The sequence below is a fragment of the Dermacentor albipictus genome, chromosome 6, assembly GCF_038994185.2.
Source record: "Dermacentor albipictus isolate Rhodes 1998 colony chromosome 6, USDA_Dalb.pri_finalv2, whole genome shotgun sequence".
NCBI classification, from domain to species: Eukaryota; Metazoa; Arthropoda; class Arachnida; order Ixodida; family Ixodidae; genus Dermacentor; species Dermacentor albipictus.
The window spans coordinates 54,870,327-54,895,660 of NC_091826.1; the positions used below are offsets into that span (position 1 = coordinate 54,870,327).

General features: G+C 47.4%; 2 protein-coding genes across 2 annotated transcripts in view; one reads left to right on the forward strand and one right to left on the reverse strand.

Annotated features, from left to right (window-relative positions):
• LOC135907797 (uncharacterized) overlaps positions 1 to 17,035 on the forward strand; it is a 90,487-nt gene extending 73,452 nt beyond the window's left edge. The window contains exons 6-9 of the mRNA XM_065439542.1: positions 317 to 496; positions 7,944 to 8,066; positions 12,326 to 12,407; positions 14,150 to 17,035. Coding sequence (XP_065295614.1) covers positions 317 to 496; positions 7,944 to 8,066; positions 12,326 to 12,407; positions 14,150 to 14,249 — 485 coding nt within the window. The 3' untranslated portion in view covers positions 14,250 to 17,035. The remainder of the gene's footprint in view (positions 1 to 316; positions 497 to 7,943; positions 8,067 to 12,325; positions 12,408 to 14,149) is intronic.
• Positions 17,036 to 19,399: 2,364 nt separating this feature from the next.
• LOC135907799 (1-acyl-sn-glycerol-3-phosphate acyltransferase epsilon-like) overlaps positions 19,400 to 25,334 on the reverse strand; it is a 106,667-nt gene continuing 100,732 nt past the window's right edge. Inside the window, exon 9 of the mRNA XM_065439544.1 lies at positions 19,400 to 19,942. Within this exon, the coding sequence (XP_065295616.1) occupies positions 19,720 to 19,942 (223 nt within the window). The 3' untranslated portion in view covers positions 19,400 to 19,719. The remainder of the gene's footprint in view (positions 19,943 to 25,334) is intronic.

Below are 25,334 nucleotides of genomic sequence, written 5' to 3' on the forward strand. Positions count from 1 at the left end.
GCTCATAGAGCGAGATGTGTTTCTGTTTGCTTGTGCGCGCGTGGCACCATGCTTCTTAATTTATATGGTAAGCAAATTTTCACGAACCTATGCGGCCGCTAAAGCTACTATCCTTGCTTCGCAAAGCTGTCTACTGTCTCGCTATCACAACCGATGCTTCTTCTTCTTCTTGCTCTTTTAAGTCAGGCGTGTCCCATTCCTTTGCGGTGTGCGGACTCATCAAGAGCCAAAATAATACACAGCCGCTACCGTTGTATGCTAATGCATTGACTGGTATACGCACTTATTCACCTGTTGCTCGAATTGGTTCTCGCAGTCATGGGTTGTCCGACGCCGCCGGCTCCTCGGCTGGGATACCTGGTGCACCGCGCTGAGGAGACGGCGCTGTACAAGTGCTGCAAGGACCATATGTTCAACGACACGCAGATGGACACCAGGACGCTGGTGTGCCTCCGTGGAAACACGTGGAACGACAGTGTCCCGGAGACGTGCACGCGTAAGTCACCCCGCGGCTTTAAAAAAAGGTTTTGCAGAAGCCATCGTTGATAAGTGTCAATGTAAACGAACGAACGAACGAACGAACGAACGAACGAACGAACGAACGAACGAACGAACGAACGAACGAACGAACGAACGAACGAACGAACGAACGAACGAACGAACGAACGAACGAACGAACGAACGAACGAACGAACGAACGAACGAACGAACGAACGAACGAACGAACGAACGAACGAACGAACGAACGAACGAACGAACGAACGAACGAACGAACGAACGAACGAACGAACGAACGAACGAACGAACGAACGAACGAACGAACGAACGAACGAACGAACGAACGAACGAACGAACGAACGAACGAACGAACGAACGAACGAACGAACGAACGAACGAACGAACGAACGAACGAACGAACGAACGAACGAACGAACGAACGAACGAACGAACGAACGAACGAACGAACGAACGAACGAACGAACGAACGAACGAACGAACGAACGAACGAACGAACGAACGAACGAACGAACGAACGAACGAACGAACGAACGAACGAACGAACGAACGAACGAACGAACGAACGAACGAACGAACGAACGAACGAACGAACGAACGAACGAACGAACGAACGAACGAACGAACGAACGAACGAACGAACGAACGAACGAACGAACGAACGAACGAACGAACGAACGAACGAACGAACGAACGAACGAACGAACGAACGAACGAACGAACGAACGAACGAACGAACGAACGAACGAACGAACGAACGAACGAACGAACGAACGAACGAACGAACGAACGAACGAACGAACGAACGAACGAACGAACGAACGAACGAACGAACGAACGAACGAACGAACGAACGAACGAACGAACGAACGAACGAACGAACGAACGAACGAACGAACGAACGAACGAACGAACGAACGAACGAACGAACGAACGAACGAACGAACGAACGAACGAACGAACGAACGAACGAACGAACGAACGAACGAACGAACGAACGAACGAACGAACGAACGAACGAACGAACGAACGAACGAACGAACGAACGAACGAACGAACGAACGAACGAACGAACGAACGAACGAACGAACGAACGAACGAACGAACGAACGAACGAACGAACGAACGAACGAGCGAGCGAGCGAGCGAACGAGCGAACGAACGAACGACAGACGAACGAACGAACGAACGAACGAACGAACGAACGAACGAACGAGCGAATGAGAGATAGAGCGAGAGACCGAGCGTTTTTCTTGCTGTGTCCGCCCAACGACCACGAAAACGACCAAAAGAGCAGACAAAAGGTGTTCGCTTTTTGAGCCACAGTCTATATTCGTCAAACGCGTTGGCAGCGATGAGGAGGACGAGACACAGAGCACAGGTTAAGTTAGGCCAAGTTAGCTTTGGCTAGAGTGCACATTCTAGATTGTACAAGCGACCTGTCCCGCTGATACGTGAAGACTGGCCAAGCTTTAATATCGACGCCCAACAAGCTGTTCGTTGGAGCGAACACGCTTATGTGCACAGCATGGCACTGGCACCAAAAAAACTTATGTGAACACGCTTATGTGCAACACGGCACTGACAGACAGAAAACGGAAACCAAACACACAACATGTTTCCTTTATTACAAAGGGACATTATATTAGGTTAGTATGTTTAAACTAAGCCGTTCTGACATGATAGGAAGCTTGGTAAGCAAAAAAGAAGAAAAAAAGCGCGAAAAACGAACGACAGGTGGTGAGCGACTCCACCTTAACGTTCCCGCATCTGCTCGCCGCGGAGTCATGAATTTTGACGGCGTCTAGTCACACCTATAGTCCATCTAAAAAGCGACCCCTTTATTTGCGAATCCCGCCAGGTCGTCTGCTGACCCTGGGAGCTGCATGCCGAATAGGCGAACCAATCACAGCATCACCATTGGATAAACGGACGCAACATACATGTGGAAACACAGGAAAGAACAATTGCAGCAAAGGGAAAGAGGAATGCGGCCATAATGGAACACCGAGCGATATGGGGATACAACAGGTACGTGGTGCTTCGCGGTATGTGGAAAGGTGTAGTGTTTCCATGACTTACATTTGGAAATGCGGTTGTGTGCTTGAAGTCATGGGTTTATTGGTAAAACGGACTACTTTGGACTCTAAAAGAGCCAAAGAAACAATTTGCAAGTTTCGAGTACTTTTGCTGAGGCACGATGGCCCCAGTACGTGCAAATACTTCGAAACTGCTTTCGTAGTAACACTATCGTGCCGCACTGGCGTACCGGCGCAAAAAAAAAGAAAAAAAATAGGGGGTCACTTTGAACGCATCTTTTTCGTCTTCTAATAATCAACCTGTCACCACGACAAATTAATGAGAATAGAGTTTTGAGAGTGTACTTCATCAGTGTAAACTCATTGTAGTTTACAATTCAAAATTTTTTACCATGCCAGTAATCGAATCGCCTAGATTTCAGCAATACTTTTTCATTTAGTCTATGGTACCTAAACTACATAATGGCCATGGTTCCCCTTGTTCTCTTACCACGTAAAGTGTAACAAATGGCAGCCAGTTCCTAAAGTAGTTTATTTTCTAGTGAGTCGCCCCGCCATCTTGGCTGTAGCGTTTCGCCACTATTGCCGGTGTTATGCAAACTTTTTGGTGCTGCATACAGACAGAAATAAAAAGCATAAAACCGGCGTTTTCCCGTGTACAATGGCGTTCGCCGCTGGAAGAAGCATCTCAGTGGCATACAAGCGCACATGACAGCCTCGATATTTGATAAAAGACTGCAGCTTAGTAATTCGTTAAAAAACATTTCTCTAAAATGTCAAAGCGACCGCTTCTCTATTCTTAAGTTTCTCAGTATATCTCTTAAAGGCATTCATATTTCCTGCAGGCATTGACGTGACTTCAGTTTTATGGCGTTCCACACAGTTCGACGCAGTGGCACTTCAATGTTTTGTTCCTCACCCCTGAAGTATCGGAGGAACGAAAGCCGACCAGAAAGCTTAACATCAGAGCAGTGAAAGCAGAACATTATACTTAAGGCACACGACGTGACAATGCTTTTGATTAGAACTTAGACGTGCGATGCACCCTTCTTAATAAGGGATAAATAAATTGCGCCTTGTTTTTTGTTCCGCCTCGAATATGAGAACATAACCAAATTACGGAACTTGTGCACATGTTATGTTCGTGTTTCATTTGGCCTGCTCGCGCTTTATTCGCTCGCGAAGGTGTAATACGAAGTAACGTTACGTCGAGGAGGTGCCGTAATTTCTTTTGTAACTTTCCCACATGACAGTAATTGTCACGAATGTTTGGGGCGTTTAGTTTCGTTAATGCCGCGTGCACGCGACGTTTATTTCAGGAGCGCGAGGGGCGCTGTGCGCGCATTACATTCATGTCATTTCTGACAGGAAAGTTTAGTGCAGTGCGGGCTGTGTTAAGGAAACCAAACGTACTCGAAACTGACGATTATTGCTGCGCGGCAAAGTAAAATCTTCACCATTTGAAAGTTTAAGTAGTTTGAAATCATGTGCTGCATCTGTTTACCCTTACGCTATTTAGGGTGCTGTATAAGCCGAAATATAGGTAAATCTCAAAGCTTGACTTGGCCAGACCGCGACCTAGAATGCGCTGAAGACGGTCGTATACAAGACGAAGGGCGATTTTAGCTGTTCCCCTTCGGGGGAAAAATGAAATATCGACCTGTATGTATTCCGCTTTATGCGAACATTATTATTGCGATGCGGACACTCGAGACGCGTTCGCGCCGTCGCCGTCGTGCTGTCGTGGCATCGAAGGCGCATGCGCGTGGCCAGCGAGGAATTCCAGAGACGCGGGAGACGCAAGTGGCGTTTGGCCGCAGGGACGTCGAAGAAGACGCACCTTCACGACGCTCCACTCAGTCGCTAGCCCTGGCTCGGCAGCCGAGCCGTGATGGCCGGCGTTCTGCGTTCCGCGCATGCGCACACGTGCTAACTTTCCTGCTGAACAGCTGCATGCGCGCAAGCCACACCGTGGTGCACACGCTAGGCTGAGCGCGACGGGCAATAAGCGTCGAGCAGAATCTTTTGGCGGGCCCTCAATTGAATTATTGAATAGAATTTATTGATAGGAAAGACAGAGAGGTCTACCTGAGCTAGTGCGCTCTAGTCTGCTACTCAAGCGCACTAGCACAGGTCGAGCTCAAGGTTTGCCTTTAAAGATTGGAGCGCGATGACATTCAGTGATCTCCGATTGCTTCTTATGTGACCGTAATTTTCTTCCTGGGAACGGCGGCGGCAAACGCTACGGCGCTATGCACGAAGGCGAGCTTTCTGGAACGCGTCGCTCCAACTATACAAGACACACCTCAAACGGCAGCTGGAAAAGGGGCTTGTGTTTGACTTTTCCCGCGTAACAGAATTACGTTTTCTCGTGTGTTCAAATTACAGTACGACGCTATCGCGTCAGGAGGTTGCGTGTAAGTCGTACTTTACGAATTTTATTACGCATTTTACTTTGAGAAGTGCAATTAGTTCAGTAACGCTTACGCGCCACGCGGAGGGCCCGCGTGGATAGGAATGCGTAGTTCGGGATATTGTTTTTTTTCCATGGACAACGTCGCCGACGCTGACGCCAACACCAACGCCAGATTTTGTGCGACAGGTGGACCCTTAACGCTATATCGCGTTAATAATAATTTATTTGGGCGCTGGCAAACGCCGACGCTTTTCCCATATGTCTCATCTCGCGTACCGTCGATGTGCTACGCCTGTGACGTTGCGTCCGGCACGCCTCATCGCGCCAGTGTTAATTGTGAAACACCTGGTAGTTGCTACCAGGAATGCCGTTCTGGACATCGGCTAATTCTGCCACATTGTAGGACTCTGTAATCGCGGCTACCCGCCGTGGTTGCTCAGTGGCTATGGTGTTAGGCTGCTGAGCACGAGGTCGCGGGATCGAATCCCGGCCGCGGCGGCCGCATTTCGATGGGGACGAAATGCGAAAACACCCGTGTACTTAGATTTAGGTGCACGTTAAAGAACCCCAGGTGGTCGAAATTTCCGGAGTCCCCCACTACGGCGTGCCTCATAATCAGAAAGTGGTTTTGGCACGTAAAACCCCATAATTAAATTTTAATTAATTAAATTAATTAATCGCGGCATTTATAGAGCCAATCAGAGAAGCCGTTGCAGCCCTTCTTGGCCAATCATAGCTGGCAAGATGGCGAGTTGGACGATGTGGCTGAGCTCGCCAATGCCCAGAATGGCAATCCAGGGCGCTGTTTCGTCGTGTGAACAACGAATTGCGAACAACGCGCTATACGCCAAACCTTGCTGTTGCCTTTCGACGCTTCGCGTTCTGACGAGGCAGCCGATTCTTCTTTTCCCCGCACCAACTATCATTTCTTTGGAAGGCGTCCCTGACTGTACAGCACACAAGCTTCAGCTTAAAATTATGGTAATGATGATGATTATGACGATGATGATTATTTCTTAAGAAATATGTCAGACTGGGGTATAAGCGAAGCACCGGGTTGGTAGCAGGAAATAAAAAAAAACATTTATGAAAACAAAAAAAGGGAACCGATCGTAAGTGAAATAAAGGAAAAATTCCAAGTCAAAGGAAAGCAAAGAGGTAATGCTTGGGAAGGGGATCACATGCACAAAACAAACAACGCAAGGTTTAGAATTCACCTTTCTTGGAATCTGAATTGTTTGGAATTTTACGAAAGACAAATCGTGCGAACAGCTTATCAGACAAGAACAGCTTATGAGGCAATGGTGACTATTACTGCTCTGGGGCAGTTGAAATGCCGCTCCGTAATAAAGTGTATCAGATTGTTGTGAGCCTGTATTTGATTTGATTGATTGATTGAAAACTTTATTATTCCACCGAGCTGGGGTGCCCGCCTCTTAACCTACACGTAGGTAGGGGCGGGAGGACGGAGCAGTCCCCGCGCGTTGAGGACGGCGAGTCTTCACGGCCCCAACGGCCAGGCGGATTGCTCGACGCTGGTCGTCTTCAGCCTCGCTCTGGAGCAAGGTCTCCCAGGCTTCTCTACTGTCAATGTTTTCCTTGGCCCCTGGGGAGCCAGCGCACTCCCATATTATATGGTCTAGCGTACCTTTTTGCTTACAAATTTTGCAGAGGGCGTCGTTATAGTCCCTCGTCTGTGTTAAGTAGATCCAATGTAGTGATGTGTAATTGCTTCCCTGGAGGCGTCGCCAAATGCGAGCGTCCTCCAGAGAGAGAGACCGATGCGGAGGCGGAAAGATTCTTCTTTCGGCTTTGTAGTGATCGACAATTTCCCTGTACGTGAACATGCTATCTTTTATCCCTGGAACTGGCTGCCCTAGAGTTGCCCGGTGGTAGAGTGCTCGGGCGAGCTCGTGAGCGGCTTCGTTGCCTGGGACTTCTTCATGGGCCGGTACCCAAATAAAAGTTATGTCCCTCCTGGGAGGGTTTTTGAGTAGAATGTGGAGGGCTTCTTCCGAGATTCTCCGTTTGTTAAAATTTCGGATAGCTAATTTGTTATCGCATAATAATACTCCCGCTTTTGTACCCGCACAAGCGAGCGCTACTGCAACCTCCTCGGCTCTACAGGCGTCCCTCGTGCACGTGGAGCACGCTATCTTAACGCACCCGTCGCCATCAGCCACCGTCGATACCGAAGCCCCGTCTCTGCAGCAAGCGGCGTCCACATACGCTACGTTATGCGCCGGTGTGTTTTTAAGTTTATTTACTAGAGCCTTAGCCCTGTGAGCTCTCCTCTCTTTGTTGTAGATAGGATGCATATTTTTAGGTAGGGGGGCGATTCGGAAGCGTTTACGCACGTCCAACGGAATGTCTTTCTTGTCAGTCGGGGCACCCCTGTCTCATTGGACTCCTACCCATTCCATGATTTTTCTCCCTGTTTTAGACTGGCCTAATCTTTCCAACTGAGACACTCGTACTGCCTCAGTGAGTTCAACTAGCGCGTTGTGAACCCCCATTTTGTGGAGGAGGTCTGTCGAGGTCGAGTCTGGGAGCCCTAGCGCTCTCCTAACGCTCTTCCTAACAATCGCATCTATTTTCTCCTTTTCTTCTCGTTTAAACACAAGATACGGTGTGGCATACTCTATACGGCTGGTAATGAAGGCTTGCATGAGTCTGAGGAGGCTGTTCTCTTTGGGGCCCCTGCCTTTGAGTGAAATTCTCCTAAAAATCCCCGTGACCTGCGCCGCGTATCCTTCTAGTTTTTTTATTGTCGTGAGGTTGCATCTATTTCTCTGGATATACATGCCCAGAATTCTTATTTCCTCCACCTTGGGAACCTCAACCTCATTGATGGGTCTGCTGCTCCCAGCGTGTCCCCTTTGATGTTGTGGCTCCATGATTAACAGCTCCGATTTCTGTGGCGAGCACGCCAAGCCTGTATTTGAACCATCGGTTGATGTTTTGCTCTGCAGCCCGCCTGTCGGTGACGTCAGACGACACCGTCCTGGAAGAAGTGGAGGAACCAGTGCTTCAGGGTCGCAAGCACCCCGACGAAGATGACGAGGGTGATTTTCTCTCCACCCAATTTCTCGCAGGTGAGGCCATTCGCGCTGCTTTGGCGCATTTTGCCGTCAGTGTTGGTTCAGTGTCCTAGGCCTCCGATATTTTTTTTTCGCCCTCTCTTTAATCAAGGCAAACACAGTGAGCGCTGTGTATACGTTCCTCATGGTTAATAAAGGGAAAATCAGACATCCACCCGTTCCTAGCTACAAAGGAAACCCATACGGTTTCCTCGAAAGAAAAGCCTCATAGTGGAAGAAAAATATTTTCCCTTTATTCATTACTTCTCTCCACCTTGCGGGTTTTTGCAGAACTACTACGTTCCTTATGATTAATTGCTTTCAATTTGTGTGCGGAAATCAATACTTGCGAGTACTGCCGCACTTCTGTATTGGACCCATTCTAGCCTTTGGCTAACAGTACAGAAGACTTCGTGTAATTACATCGTGCGCTTTGTGTAGAAAAAAAGTTGAATCGAATTCTAGAAACTTTACTCCCTTTCTGACTGTAGTATTGATGGAGTAGGAAATAGTCGGGGATGTACTGGTGATGTGGGTGTCATAAAACATACTGGTACGGGTAACCGCACTGCGTAGAACATGTGAAAAGTGGCTATAGACAACTGCTACAACGCAACGCAGAAGGATCATATCTATCAGTATATATAGCCATATTCTGTGTGTCATGACTGGTCCGGCGAGCAGCTGTGCCTTTTCTCAGAAATTAAGGTTAAATCTGATTTAACAAAACTGGTTACTGAGCTAGTTATTTAATGACTTAAGGACAAAACTTACGGCGCTAAGCAGACGAGGACGAAGTGCGATACAGAACACGGCTATATGTCTTAAGCAAAGTCTGCCCGACTCTTGGTCAATCCCCGCGAGTGGGTAAGCGCCAAACTCATCAAGGACATCATCATCATCATCATCATCATCATCATCATCATCATCATGCCGTTTGTCGTTTGTGTGTCTGTATACGTATGCTCGTATATGTCGTTTGTTTCTCACTTCGTGCTCGTCTGCTTAGCGCTGTACATTATTCGTCCTTAAGGTAAAATCGTTCGCGCATACGAAGTCTGTGTGCCTACACTTGCTTGAGTGGCGAAGCCACATACAAACGTTCCGTAGATAACTTTAGTTGTTCCTTTCTTGCTGCTGTTGTTTAGTTGTTGCTATTTGTAGTAGTAGACTCGTAAAGTTTTGTGTCTTTCAAAATGTGTGCTCAAATGCAAAACTTTCTTTCGCAAATCATTTTCTACTCGTACCGTTCATTCCACGTTCCTGTAAATAAATGCACGACGACAGCAGTCAAGTCGCTCACGACTAAGGGAATACAATAAGTGCAAGTCATGCGACAATGTTTCGGAAATTTAAATTCCGAACGAAATCACGAGGAATACTATACGGCATGCCTCGGGTGCCTGTCCCGTCTACTTCCCGTGCCTTTCGTCCCGTTTGCGCCGATTGTCCGATTTGTTAACTTTACCGCAAGGAAGCGTTCTATATTTGCCAACTAGGGTGGTTGCTTGGGCTAGTTGGTAATTCATGATCAAAAATAACGTACAGCGCGAAGGACAAGGACAGCGATAGACGACAACACAGCGCTGTGTTGTCGTCTATCGCTGTCCTTGTCCTTCGCGCTGTACGTTGTTTTTGATATTTGCCAAAGTTTGCGACGTTAAGATTATTCACGCTTAAGGCTCAACCAGACGTACGCGTTCCAATGCGCCCGCACGCGCTGCACCACGCCTGGGCGCGTACGGCGTCAGGCGCGGAGGCTGTTTCGCGTGTAGGCGCGCGGCGGCGTCGAGACCTACAACCGCTAGGTTTTTCGCGCCCGCGCCGGAAGCTGCCACTCGCGTCAGTAGCATGACGCACCTCACATGACCACGGCAAGCCAACGTCACTTCTGGAACGACTCATCGCGCGACGTTCAGGCAAGCCCGGGTAGGGTGGCTAGAATGGGAGGTGTCAGCATCGGCTGGGCTGCGCCGCGTATGGCGGTGCGGCATTTTGTCATGACAGCGACAGGTGGCGCGCTCGTCGTCTCCGAGATGCCTAGCGTGATGTGTTTGAGCAATCTCTCCGGCTCCACGCGCGCGTCGTGAAGTCTGTGGTGAAGTTAGCTTCGCCTTCCCCGCTTTTATTGTGTTTTCTTGCAATATGTAACACACATGCTTAACGTGTCCGTTAAGCGAAGGCTAGACTGCCTTGAACATGGCAAGCTAGCAACACTGCGCCGCCGCGGCGAGACGCGCGGCTACGCGCGGCAACTCGTGCATCGTTTGGGTGCGCGCCCTCTTCCTCCGTCGGGCGCGACGCGACGTCGAGTCAGTGCGGCGTGTGCGGACGCATTGGAACGCGTACGTCTGGTTGAGCCTTTAGCACCGGGAGGAATAGCGCCTGTCGTCGGGTGATTCACTCATTGTTGACTCGGTAAACGCGGAGGCCCGTCGCACAAAGCCAACAGGAGTTGCGTAGACGGAGGTTGGCCGCTTCACATTTCACAGCCAGACCCAATGGTGAATCAGCCCCACAGCCGTTTGCCTACGCCAGATCAGCACGAGGGGGGTGGGGGAAGGCGCAGCGCAGTTGACACCTGACATATCCACAGCGTCGGTGAATGGGAGAGCATGCCAACCAAGAATCCCATTGTTTTGCGTCCTCTCCCAGTCTCAGAACGACTGCACTTGTCTTTCGTCCTGGCGCGAAGCTGCGGTACGTTTCTTGCTCGTCGCTTACGTTTCCCACGATCTCTTACGCGTCCCTCGAAGCCGACAGGGAGCGGCTGTCTTCGAGGAAGCGTCAGAAGGAGCGGAGCTGTCGCGGAGTCCATCGGGCCATTGGCTATCGACGTAACTTTTTATCTAACGAGTGCGCAAAGCTAAAAATCTGTTAATTGTAGCCGAAGTAGCAGAAGTGGTACCGTTGAGCAAGCAGAGTTAAAAAGAAAAAAACACAGTTTGAGACAAGATGTATGTGGAACGGTGTTGGACAAATATATATATATATATATATATATATATATATATATATATATATATATATATATATATATATATATATATATATATATATATATATATCACACGGACGTCTATTAGACGGACGTCTTGTTGGGCGAGTTGATGACAATTCATCTTGGGTGCTAGGCGCGAATACGCACTGAAACAATAAAGGAGACGAGACAGAGCGCCACTTACAAGAGGCGCTCTGTCCCGTCTTCTTACTTGTTTCTGTGTGTGTTCGCGTATACACACATGCTCAATTGCAAAACTTTTTTTCACGATTCGTTTTCATTTCCCATCCTCACCTCAACTGCTGTGTTGCCACTTATACATAGGTCCATCTCGGGCGCCGCAACTTTTGTGACGCGGCCCCTTAAACTGCTGTCTGTCGGTACATGTTCAGCTCTCACAATGCAAGAGAGGTGTACATTATTAGGCGTTGCGATTGACACATTTGGACGCGTACTATATCCACAGTGACGGGCTCATTTTTCACGCCCCGGCGCACAGACGAGAAGAGCATTTCTCGGCGTTTCAGGCGCCCGTACCCACAATCTCACGCGAAGCGGCGCTCACGTTTAGGATGTCACAGCATGAACAAAGGCACGAAGAAAACGCGTTACCCTACTTAGCTCCCACGCGCCGCGTAGAAGACCACGCGTCGAGGTAATGGGCCAGCGTCAACGAAGGTAACTTCAATGCAAACACCCGAACGTGAGTTAGTTGCAGCCGTAAATATGCTTCCCTTCTATCCTCACTTTAGGTTTCTTACATCTCTGTGCCTACACTTTTCGCCGTCACTCTTCCCTCTACACGCATTTTAAGTGACCTTAGTCCTCGTCACATCATTTTGTAGATTTTCAACAGTGCGCATGTCCGCCTGATCTGATGCACTGCGGCATAGCCTGTGAGCAGTGCAGTGAGCAAACCTTAACACGAAATTCGAGTTGGGACCTTTGTGAGGGATAAACATACACGTTGCATATGAGTGGTCATTGCATGGAATGAAAGTAAACATAATTAACGCAGATCGCGGTAAGTCGTAAGGCATCTAATTAATCGTATCACTAAAGCTTCCCTTCACATAGATCCTAACACGTGCCTTGGATCTGCACAATTTTTGTTATTGTTGTTGTCGTCCGCTGCGAACGTGAATTTTTAACACGGATATTGAATCATTTGCTGTCCTGGCGTTTGGTTCCACTGCGGTATTTCGCAAGCACCTCGTGTTACGTAAGCAACTTTATTTATTCTCGTACATCACTGGTTATTCTCGGTGCGCAGATGTCCTGGTGCCTTGCTTGGCCATGGTGTTCCTGCTGCTGGGGAACGCCGTGGTCGTTGTCGTCATTTTCAAACTGAAGAGGTAAGCAGCTTTTATGTGACGTTTAGCACCGTCACCTAATGTCTTGCGGCTTCCCGCATGGATTCTGAAGGACTGGTTCGCGCTTACAGAAGCGTCATCCTACAGAAAGGCCACACGTGAGAAGCGCGAGACGCCCAGCGTCCTCTTCCAGTTAGCGTCCACTCCACTCGTTGCTGCATAATTGAATACTGAATAGAGAAGAAGAGGAAGGCTAAAAGAACTCGCGCAATCACTTCGTTTCACTCGAGGAATCTAATGCAACGCCGAGGCCGCAGACAATAGTACTACAGGTGTATATTATGTATTCCCAATCTAATCTGACAAGGCGGTACTTCCGGTAACCTGTTACTGTGACGGTAATATCGTCGGCAGGATAAAAAGAATGATTTAGCTATTCAATTAAAAGCACATAGGTTTCCGTATTAATTAGCAGTTGTCTTTAACCGAAGGCACTAAATATGGCAGTAATGACCAATTAGGGCTCATTGGGCGCAGTTTGTACTCAATACTCCCTCTCGCAAGTCGTTTGCAGTACTGCCCAAGGCACGAAGCATACACAGGCAATATCCTTGCGCGGTGGAATGTAGTTCCGGGCGTAACTGTCTGATTGATGGCGGCATCCGAGACTTATTGGTTGGTACGTTATACGCTACAGCAATGCGTGAAATGTTAGGGCATTTGCGCATGTACGTCACACACCGCGAATTCAACAGCAGCTGAGCAGACGACGTGGCGCGGATGAACACGTCTCGAGGTGGCATTCTGCCTTCCCATTGGCCAGGGAGTCCTGCGCAGCTTCCGCAGTGCTGCAAACGACTCTCGAGATGTAGCATAGTTAAGGGACGCTGACCCGCGTTTTGTGATGTTGAGGAAGACCCTTCGCACGGAGGCAGAACGCTTCGTGACAAAGCGTGCGTTTTGATGGACGCTCGTGATGGCTACTGCGTCCATATAGAATAAGCGATTAAGTGCACGAGAAAGGTGGAAGGTGAAGGACAGCCATACGCGTTTTGTTGACTGTTGCTGAGACTATGCAAGAAATCCGTTTACGGACTGCATTGGGACCAAGATGAATGCAGTCGCTAACAAGTTGTGTCAATACAAATTCTACGAATTTTATATAGGAACAAACGACGTCTATACGAAGGTATATGTGTCTACAAGTATTCTGAAAACCGTCTAAATTCATTTTTATAGTAATTTTGCAATAAGAGAACGTTTAACATCTCGCAATGATTGGGGCGTGAAAATGTCGTAATTGTGCAGGCATTGGTTTAAACCTTTAAAGGACAGGTTTAAGGACACATACAGACTCTTTCATCGTATACTTTGCTTTGTTATGTAGTTTTTTTAGAATTAATTGAATTCATGACTGTTTACCGGAAATTGCTGCCAGGAAGTGTATTCGTTTCTGCCTGTATTTATATTCTACATCTGCATTCTATTCATTTTACGTAGACAGCCTAAAGGCAATTCGTAAATGAAAGAAGAATGCCTCCAAAATTCCAGTCTGTTCATAGCGTGTAGACTTCACATCAGAACGCGCGTAGGCACTCCGAACTCAATAAATTCAAACTTCTCTCAGAAAAAAGAAAGAAGAGAGAGAGACAGAGAGATATGAATCTGCTTTTGGAAAGAGGCCGTGAGGTATAGTTCACCCCCGGTTCATTGGGCACTTCCTGTTTGCGACTTTCCAAAGGTGGCCTCTGTTCGCTAACCGCAGTGCCTGCCCGCGATCGCAGGAAACGACGGCGGCGCCTGGCCAGCGTCGTCCACCAGCCGGACATCGCCCTGCTCGTGCCGCCGCAGCGCACCGAACCGCCGCCCTGGAAGCACGGCTGATCGACGGGGCCGGCTGCGCAGCAGTGCGCGCGACAGCAACAACACTGCGGAGTCCGGCACGCGACAACGACGACAACACGCGACAACGACGACAACACGCGACAACGACGACAACACGCGACAACGACAACAACACGCGAGACGTGGCTCGAGCAGGCGGAAGCGCGCCTTTGAGTCCCGACCGTTATCAATATGGCGGGCAGTCTCGGGGCAACGGTCCAGCCTACGGCAGAGCCAGAACGCCAGCGCGAGTGACAGCTTTGTAGAAGGAAGCTAAGGTAAAGTCTTCGAGCTAGGTCACCGAGGGAAAGAAGGCCTACCTGGTGCGCAACTCTGAGAGCTAAGCTCTTCAGCGAGGATGTATCAACAAGAAGGACGTGTAAGAGGTGACCTCTGAAGAGACGCGCTCTCGAAGGAGAAGGTCTTGAGGGGGGAAAAATTAAGCATAGGAGGCAAACGCTTGGAAGAGTAATCCGCGAGGAGAAGTGCCGTGAAGGTGTACGCCGTTCGAGGACAAACCTTCAGAGACAAGTCGTTGAAGACGCCCTCCAAAGACAAGCCTTGTGAAGCAGGTTTTGTAGAGTCGTGTCCTTCAAGGAAGGTGCGAGAAATGACTTCTTGGAGGTACACAATCTTCAAGGACAAACCTTTGGAGACAAGTCGTTTAAGGCACACTTCCTCTAAAAGCAAGCCATGGGAAGCAAGCTCGTCTAGAAGCATGTTCTACTCTCTGTTATAGGCGACCTCACGAAGCGGAATATCTTCCTCACCTCTATATAGATTTAGTGGTGAGAAAATGTGTTTTGGTCAGCAATGGGTGCAAAGCTTTGAGAGCTGGGTCTTCGTTGTATACTCTGTTCCTGGTGACTATAAGCTCGCGGAAGTTGTGCGTCTCAGGACAGTACGGCACCCGCCCGGCGTTACCACTGCCGTGTCTTGATTACCACAAGCAGCGTTGCTGATGGACCGGTGACCAAATCAAATCTCTTACGCTTTCAGATCACAGAAGAAAGCAGCCGAACAAAGCAACGCAGTCAGCAATCAACCGGTGGTGTCTGGTCCAAAATCGGCGCTATTTATTTACCCTCGCCGAAGTACGACTTTACGAATCACGTTACGAATCACGAAACATTCGGTAGTGTACACATATTCATTTCGCGACTTGATTAGCCTTTTTTAGTGTCGTTGGGAAGCACGCTGAGTAAGGTGCTAAATATTCGCGAGAGCGATGCTCCACAAAGCACGAAATGACAATCTCCTTCTATATTCCCTTGATATATGCTGATAGCAATGATAAGCTAGATGTATATTGTTACGTTTCTACATTCCTAGGACAGTGTTGTGGAGGCTCCTTTTTCGGGAGTAAGCACTCGTCCCAAATTTAACGCCATTTCCGAGAGCTATTGTACTCTTCCACAAGAAGAGAGAGAGAGGAGGAGGTTGTTAATGAAAGTTGAAGATGTTAGCCCTGCTTTAATCTGGGCTTGCTTGCTACTTCAAATGGGGAGATTGAAATAACAAAAGATACAAAATAATAATAGCGGAAAAAAACAAATCAAGCCTGGATGACAAAAGGTCGAAGGATGTCTGTAAGTAGTGAGTGGCTTATGTATGTCGAGCTTTCGAGACTTGGTTAGCGCCTTTAGTTCTGTCCCAAGATCTTAGAAAATCGCTAGCTTGAATTTGTCCTCGTAGTGTATTTGACCTCGTAATGCATTAATCCTCGTACGGTATTTGTCTCCTCTTATTTTGAGTACACGGAGTACATGAAGTCTGTGGTGGAGTACTAAAACTCCTGAAATGAAGTTAAATTGGGGGACAAGCACATGCCCAAACCAAAGGAGTTCCCTGCGCACCTTTTCCTTCTTTTTAAGAATCTAGAAGTGTAGAAACCCCGTGGGAAAGAGCCCTGTTATAACTAGCTTAAACGCATTTAGCGGACGCGGTGTGCATATTTGTATAATTGTTTTAGATAATTCACTCTGTCCGCGAATTTTCCGACTTCTTTAGAGTATATTGGTAGAGTGGGCCTGTGTAAGGTAAGCATGTAGTTCGCTTGATTCTATTCCGCTCTTATAACACACCGCTCGCCCATGTCCTGCTGATGTGCAGCTGGAGTGAACAGTGACAAAGCGCGGAAAAGAAACGGGTTAAAACAGAATTGTTACACTATACCGGCCGTAGTTTGCGATCTTGTAGAAGGGTTCAGATGAAGCGAAGTGCAGGAAAACAGACGCGGACGACACAATCGTCTGTCCTGCTCTGATACACTGCCAGGTGTTCCGCCATGTTTACGCTTTCAGCCAATCGGAGAGGACGCAGCCGCTCTGTCAGCCAATCGGTGCTGACGAAGTGGCGAATTCGGCAATAATGGGGCAACTTGACAGTATTCGGAACAGCACACATGACCACTTAATCGTTTGCCTTTCATTCCGGCATGGTGTCTCGCCGAAATACCATTATGTTCGTTTTCTGCAATGTTGCGAAAACGAACTTTGAATTATGCGAGATCATTCCAGAGAGTACGAGAACGCTTCACCGGTAATTTATGCAACCTCTAGTCGATTTGTTCGAGCTCTATATATAGATGAATATATTTCAATACATATGTGCAGATCCATTTATTTTATTGCATCTGTGACACACACTAGTGACGAAGGTTATGAAAAAGGAAACGTATAATATATGGGTAATAGGAGTGTTATATCATGAATTAGTAGGTTGTCGCCGCAAGAGAGGGTTGCCAAGATCACGTAGTGAATCAATAAAGCCACTTTCTACCATTAGTCCTTCTCTGCAACCGTGTCTTTTTTTCGGTTTAGCACCCCTGAGAGACTTTTTGCTTTCAACAAGTTTTGCATGTTTGAAGTTGAAGGGAAACATTGACCGTCGGCTTTCTCTTTTTTGGGTGATTCACTCTGAGAACTAAGGGAGTATTGGCAACCTTATTCGTGGGAGTCCCTATACTTGTGCCATATTTGACTCCCTCTGAGAGAGTTATTGTGCTCCCTAATGGAGTACAATCCCCGGACACTGTGACCGCATTCCTATCAAGGCGGAATGCAAAAAAAAAAAAAAATCCCGTACCATGTTGTGGAAGTACGTTGCAAAAAAGCTCACGTTGTCAAAATTAAACGAGAGTCCTCCGCTACTGTGCCCTTCGTAACACATTGTGCCGTCACCGAATTCCCGTAGGGAGTACACGAACTCCAAAGAGAGAATCAATCGGGGCACAGGTATAGTTATTGCTGCGAAAGTAGTTGCCAGTACTCCCTTTGTCATTAGGGTATCTGAAATCGGATTGTTAAGAGCAGAAGAGATGCCACTATTTACAGAAAAGAATTTCATAGGATCGAGTTCTTACTTTTTTTGCACGCACATACACATGCACACCAGAGGAGCTGGAACAGGCTACATGTGGTGCCTTTTTTATAATTAGCTGAAGAAGGGTGTAAAAATACCGTTTGTAAAGACTAAAGCGCGTGATCGGAATGCAAATGGCGTGCACGGTGCTCTACCGGTGTGGCTATATAACTACAACACGGAACGGATGCATTGGACTGTTGGGCACAAACCTGTGCGAAACGCTACCCCTCGCAGCACTGCCGGAGAGAGTTTAGGTGCGTTTTAGTGCCACCTTCATTCGTAAGTGAAATTTTTGTGAGCGACGCTACATCGTTATGAGGGCAGAGGCTTTAGGTCGACGAGACCTGCTGCCGGTGCATGCAAATCTAACGCAGACGTAAGAAGAGCGCCACCTTACCAAAGACGAGCTACCCGCATGCCGCGGTTTCCTAAACGACCCGCGTTCACGAAGGGAAGCGCACTGTTTCGAAGAAAGTGCACGTGTGTTGGTTGTACTACGATGAAAGTATGCGCCACGCTTGCAGCATTTTCCATTGAAGCGTTTTCACAAAAAGTTGACAAAGGCATTTCTAAATGTATTTGCATCTATCCTGTTGTTTGGAATGCGTGTACACGCATAGGCCGGAATTTCGCGCTGAAGCCCACTCCGGCTCACCTTCCGGTGTAATTGGAATGATTCATCATTACACGTCTCGGTGAGTAGCTTGAAAACGTGCCGCATTTTGTTCACGCTACCTCACCACAAGTGCTCGAACCCATGTGGGCAGGGCGCCCTGCTGTAAAGTCGCAGGTACGTTGCACCAACATTACCTTATTAGTTAGGCTCATAAGGTACTAAAAGGCATCACCAGAAATGCGATGTGGCGACGGTTTCGTGGTTAAAAAGCTAGAGTTGAACAAACCGCACGGGATGTATCCGTCGTGTTCGCCCGAAGTGCTCCTGTCGCGGGAGGGATGGAGTTTGCATCGTATTCAATTTTAGCGTTAGAAATGACAAAACTAGCGCAAGGACGAGACAAATGTGGGTTGCATGACAGATGTAAGGTTTAGAAACGAAAAAAAAAAGAAAACAGTCGGAAGTAGTTAAAAAAAATGGAGGAAGTGGTAGCGCAGTTGAACGAGGTGGAAAGCCTAGTATTTGATCGCTTGTTCTGACCTTTGTGACAAGGGCGCAGCTCTATAATGTCACCGAAATGGCGACAAATGTAGCCGCTTGTACACGAGATAGACTTGCGGCCTTTTTAAAACGACGGTGCGTGGTGTGATACGATTAACCGGAAGATGTTTATATAGCATCTCGTAATGCGCGTGCAACGAGTAATGCTTTAGTCGACACCAGGCAGGACGGGCATGGCTCCAAACAACCGAAATCAAAACCTCGACTTTGAAGGAACTATAGGGAATCGATAGCATGGTAGTGACATTGAAAGGACATTTAAGATGCACGTCAAGTTATAGATTAGTAGCTCCCGTTTAATGAATGCCAAAAAGATCAGCCTTAACGCTACCAAGAACTGTCTAAACAATAAAGGGTAACTGAAGAGGAAAAAAAGGAATTTGCGACCCAACTTCGGCATTCTGGTTTAAACCTCCGGAGACAGAGGTCTTTTGACATTGCTTTTTATTGGCCAAGGTAAATGTTCGTCAACAATACGAATCACACAATGTGAAATACAATAAGGAGATGATTATTTTTCGGCAACCATTCTCAGGCGGAAAATTGGTGCAAATGCACGATAATAGCGAGAGATCTATGACAACTCACTCAAGTCATTAACGCGCAATTAAAGCGACAGAAAAGTTTAGCATTTAATTTTCTCGGCTAGCATTCGACCTTTTTTTTTACACACCGGAATGCAACTATACAGCATCTGAAAGAACAGCATACCGGTCAGAACTTACTCAGTATTTTCATGTTACCGTTTACTTATGGTGAATAGAGACGCAAATGTCAAGCGCCTTATAGTATGCATTTCGGGACGAGTTGGAAGCACAACACCAGAAAGGGTCCCACAAAGCAAGGACGTCTTTCGCGTTATGCTCGCGGACGAGTCCAGTCCCAGGGAGCCATAGCTCCAGCCCGAAAGCCGTGCCCGACTACGGCTCACGCGACCGAGTTCATTCCAAGCCAGGAGTATCCGAAGATGGAGCCGTACAGCCAGGTCATCCAGACGCAGGCGCGGCCCCCGGGTGTGAGCAGCAGACAGCTGACGGTGAACACGGTGGCCACGGACATTAACTTGCCTTGCACGTGTTCGCACGGCACGAGCACCGGGTTCTGCAGCTCCGGCGGTGTGTCGTCCGAATCGTAATACGCGGTCAGCAGCCTGCGCGACACCATAGCGCTGCTTTGGTGCAGTTGGACTCGTACAGTTCGGACAGCTGGTATTTCATCGTTGGGAAACGATGCTCCGCTCCATACGTAGACGGCAACGTTACGATGGCTAGCGGGACAGCTGGTATTTCATCGTTGAGAGACTATGCTCCGTTCCATGCGTAGAAGGCAACGCTACGAAGGCTAGTGGACAGCTGGTATTTCATCGTTGAGAGCCTATGCTCTGTTTCATACGTAGAAGGCAACGCTACGAAGGCTAGTTGGACAGCTGGTATTTTATCGTTGAGAAACTATGCTCCATTTCATACGTAGAAGACAACGCTAGGAAGGCTAGTGGACAGCTTGTATTTCATCATTGAGAGACTATATGCTCTGCTCCATACGTAGAAGGCAACGCTACGAAGGCTAGTGGGACAGCGGGTATTTCATCATTGAGAAACTACGCTCCATTTCATACGTAGCTGGCAACGCTACGAAGGCTAGTGGAACAGCTGGTATTTCATCATTGAGAAACTATGCTCCAGTCATACGTAGAAGGCAACGCTAGGAAGGCTAGTGGACAGCTTGTATTTCATCATTGAGAAACTATGCTCCGTTTCATACGTTGAAGGCAATGCTACGAAGCCTAGTGGGACAGCTGGTATTTCATCACTGAGAAACTACGCTCTGTTTCATACATAAAATGCAACGCTACGAAGGCTAGTGGGACAGTTGGTATTTAAGCATTCAGAAACTATGCTCCGTTTCATACGTAGACGGCAACGCTATGAAGGCTAGAAAATAATTATAAAATTCTGCAAGTTTCCGTGCCAAAATCACGGTCCGTTTAAGAGGCACGATTTGATTATGAGAGCAACGCCATAGGCACTGCGATATACCGTGGAGGGCACGAAGGATAAAACTTGTCTCCCTATTCGCACTGGCGACCGAAAAAAAAAAAATTGTGCTTCGTGTATGAAAGAAACATATAGGTATGCGTAACATAATTTGATGTAACAGATTCGACAAACGGGCTAGTTCATTCACTTGAATCTTGAAACCGTAAAAGCACACAAAACGAGTACGAAGAGGGAAGACAGGACGAGGCGCATACAACTGAATCATTTCATCGATAGGAAAAAAATATATGCGCGAAAAAACGGAGTGGGGAAGGTGGGGGGGGGGGGGGGGGGCACGCATGCCTGTAAGTGTTGCGAGTTAAAGCTTTTAAAGTAAACGTTAAAATTAAAGGAAGCCTAACAACCAAGAAACTTAAATTTTTTTTGTAAGGAAGCAAGACCAAAGGGTGGATTACGCAGTTATCTCTTCTTTTCTTTATTTGGCAGGCCTCTGCCATTTTACGGGGTAGCTGGCTGGTGCTCTTGAAGATAATCTGAGCATCTTTCAAAACGGGACGACCACATTTCCTACAGTGGGCAGCTCTCTCTTCGTAGTCGTCTTTGTGCAAGTTTACAATTTCAAGATGCAAGTAATTTGATGTAACATTAACTTTCTTGCTTTTATGTTGCGAAATATGACGTATTATTACGTGGGAGGTGCCGCAGAACTTAACGTTGGGCGGAGTGATACATTTCAGCGACCAATGGCCACAGTGCACCGAATACGCTCGCGGCGAAAAAAAAAAAACATAGTACGTCGCACACTGGAAGCGAAAATGTGCACACACACACACACACACACACACACACACACACACACACACACACACACACACACACACACGCACGCACGCACGCACGCACGCACGCACGCACGCACGCACGCACGCACGCACGCACGCACACACACACACACACACACACACACACACACACACACACACACACACACACACACACACACACACACACACACACACACACACACACACACACAAAAACGCGATTTCACGTAACCTCGCATTTAAACGTTGCAGTTGCAAACGTTAAGAAGCTGTTACGCGCAGGGGAAGCGTCGCAGATGATGAACTGCTCTGCGATACGCGCGGACTGAGACAGGCAATGCAAAACTTCCGCAGCGTTGCATCCATCGTATAAAGTGGATTAGAGAGCGCTGCGACGACGTAACACGAAGAACAAAGAAACCGCGTGCAAGCGCTCACTCGCATCTCTGCTTGATAACACGGGATAACTCGGGCATGTGGTGGTTCTTCAATGAACCTCATCCATGCCATGCAACTTGGTTCCCAGGGTATTTGCCACCGCGGGTATGTGCCGCTCTTCAACAAAACTTCGATGCCAGCTTGGATCACTGGACATGCGTCACTGGTTATGTGTCACCCATCTTAATAATCATTTATAAAACATATAAGCGATTACCCACCAACCATACCATAGATTTCCTAAGAGCATTAACGTCGCTAATCATCTCTAAAAGAGTACTGCACCCCAATACATTATCGATTCGACACTCAGATTGAAAGCCGGCGAGTGCCATATGTAAAATGCTATCGGATTAGCGGAAATAATTGCTGCACCAACAATCACATCAAATAAAATTATAGAGAGGGTACGTGTATGTCGAACGTGTGCCTCTTGGTAACGGCCGTGCTATAGGCAATGCCTTTCTACTTTTCACCTTTTGGAAACCAATAAAAGGAAGGTCCTTCAAGACGCACTATTGCGTGGGGATCGCTTTTGTCTTGCCTACCCTTACGTGCATTTAGATGCCCATGTTTTGGCCAGTGTTGTTTTTTTGGCCCGTGTTACCTGATTCGTGTCAGTGAACTAAGTTTGCGTGAATTTCCAAAGCACTTTTCATGGTGTTACCATGATTGCTTTGCAAATTGTAAACCCTCCACTCGGATGCCTTCGTGGTGCTGTAGGCGTAGTACGTATGTACGTACTATGTACTACTAATCATACGTACGTACGTACGTACGTACGTACGTGTGTGTGTATGTATGTATGTATGTATGTATGTATGTATGTATGTATGTATGTATGTATGTATGTATGTATGTATGTATGTATGTATGTATGTATGTATGTATGTATGTATGTATGTATGTATGTATGTATGTATGTATGTATGTATGTATGTATGTATGTATGTATGTATGTATGTATGTATGTATGTATGTATGTATGTATGTATGTATGTATGTATGTACGCGTACAGAAAGACAGACAGACGGACACGGACAGATGGACACGAACAGATGTATGGACCAGGGGCGTAGCCAGGGGGGGGGCTTATGGGGCTTCAGCCCCCCCCGAAATTTCTTCGTGCTGTCCATGCACCTCCGAAGCGACTCCCGGCGCCGGAAATCACTCAGGGTTTTGTCTAGAATGTCTTTTTGACGCTCGAAAAGACATTTAACCGCGAAGATTGCGAACTCGGGCTGGATTTCGTGGCAACGCCCATACACCGGCAGTCACATAACGCCAAGCAGTCCCATCCGAGCACAATGTTTCAAGGGCGCTTTGATGGTGAGTGGGCTCGCCGCGGCATCTCACTGAGGCCACCGAATCTATGGAGCGCATGGATATCAATTGCGAAACTTTATGGGTATAAATCTCATAAGCTCTTGATGTGAAACGTGCATTGACATTTCCAAAGTTGTGCTTTAAATTTTCAATTGCGGAACTTTGTGGGTTTAATGTTGTTATAAACATTTGACGCCAAAGGTCCATTGACTTTTCTAAAGTCTTACATCGGAACATACAACGAGACAAGCCAAATCAACACACTAGCAGACGAGTTGACAAAGCACGCAGCGAGGTCCAATGAGACGATGTGTTGGGGTGGTTCATTTGTGCCGTCATGTCACATAAAAAAATATCAACACTTTTTTAACCTACGCCAGAACAACCATGTCAAGACACTAAAGCCAGCCAAAGTAACTACGTTCTTATTTATTTTTTCTACTTTGACTTTTATTCGCCGATAACACATTGAGTCTCTTCAATTTTTTTTTTTGTTCTCGCTACCCTACCCGCGGGCTGCCAGAGCGAGCCAGAGCGCATATGTTTTTCTCGTATGGCTCCGACCAACGCGCGGTGCACTTCGGTGGGCGTTCGGTTTGCTCTGGCCGAGTGGATTTTCACCTGACAGAGTTTTGGAAGCTTTCTGGCTAGCAGACGAGAAAAAAAAATGGTCGCTCGCGGCATCACTGCGGGGACTCGAAGGATTGCACCGCGTTCCTTGAGCGGAACTTTTCCGGAAAGTCTTGTTTCGCCGGTGTAGGATACTGAGCAATATGCGTATGGTTTTCAGTGGGCCAATCGTCTCATGTTTTCTTCGGTATTAATTCTGTAGCCCCATTAGGTGCCCGATGTAGGCATTCGATTCTGGCCAACATACTTTCCTATGCGTTTTTTTCCACTTAGGTGCCTCCGCCCCACAGAAAAAAAATACATTGTTGCGGCGCAGCGAATTGTCGCATGGTGAAAGTTCGATTTTGATACTTCTTTTGCGGAAAGTAATGGGCGACGGGACGCTTCAGTTTCCGGATACGTTTATTGTATTATTGCGAAAGCAATTATATGGACACTCCAGGCGCATTCCTGCCATCGCCCTCATGTTTGGTATAAAGTCCAAGGGTGATAAAATCGTGACCACGCGCTGCATGCTGTATGTGCGAGTGAAAGCGTAGGGGGGGAGGTGGAATGGGTGAGCCGACGATGGTGGCTCAGTCTTGTGTGCGCAAAGGAGAAAAGCGGGAAGCAAGCGCGCCGCCTTCCATCGCGCGCAATACATCGGAGGGAGTAGATGGAATGGGGGTGGAATCTAGGATTCTGTGAATCTATGATTGTGCAACATGTTTATTTGCCTTGTTTGACGCATTACATACAGTTACTTTTTCTTACATACATAGACTCATTGGAGACTTATACGTACACTTAAATATCTTGTTGCGATGTTTTGTGTATACATGCAGTGAACTATGTTTCCAGTGACACTTTTTTGTCCTTTATCAAGCGGTATTTTCACATTTGTATATCCCATTGTATCTTTGCATTTCTAATGTACGAGGGCGAGTCAAATGAAAGTGCGCCTACCCTAACCGCGCAATAATGGTTCGGTTCATTATCTGCGAGGCATGCGCGTAGGAGAACGGCATGTCTCATTTACAAAAGTTACACGCAGGTGTGAAGATAAATGTTCTTTAATGCTCTGATACACTGGGTTGAATATGGTTGCGTCACATAATGGACACTTCAAAAGTTGAACAGCTCGGTGTCGCGAAGTTTTTGACAGCTAAACGTGTTTCCGAAACAGAAATTAATCGCCGTATGGCTTCCGTTTACGTTGAACACGGCATTTCATTGACCACTGTGAAGCGTTGGAGCAAACGGTTTAAAGGACGTTGTAAAGACATTCCAAGACCGGGCCAAAACCATCGTTCAATCACCCCCCACACAATTTCAAAGGTTCATGAG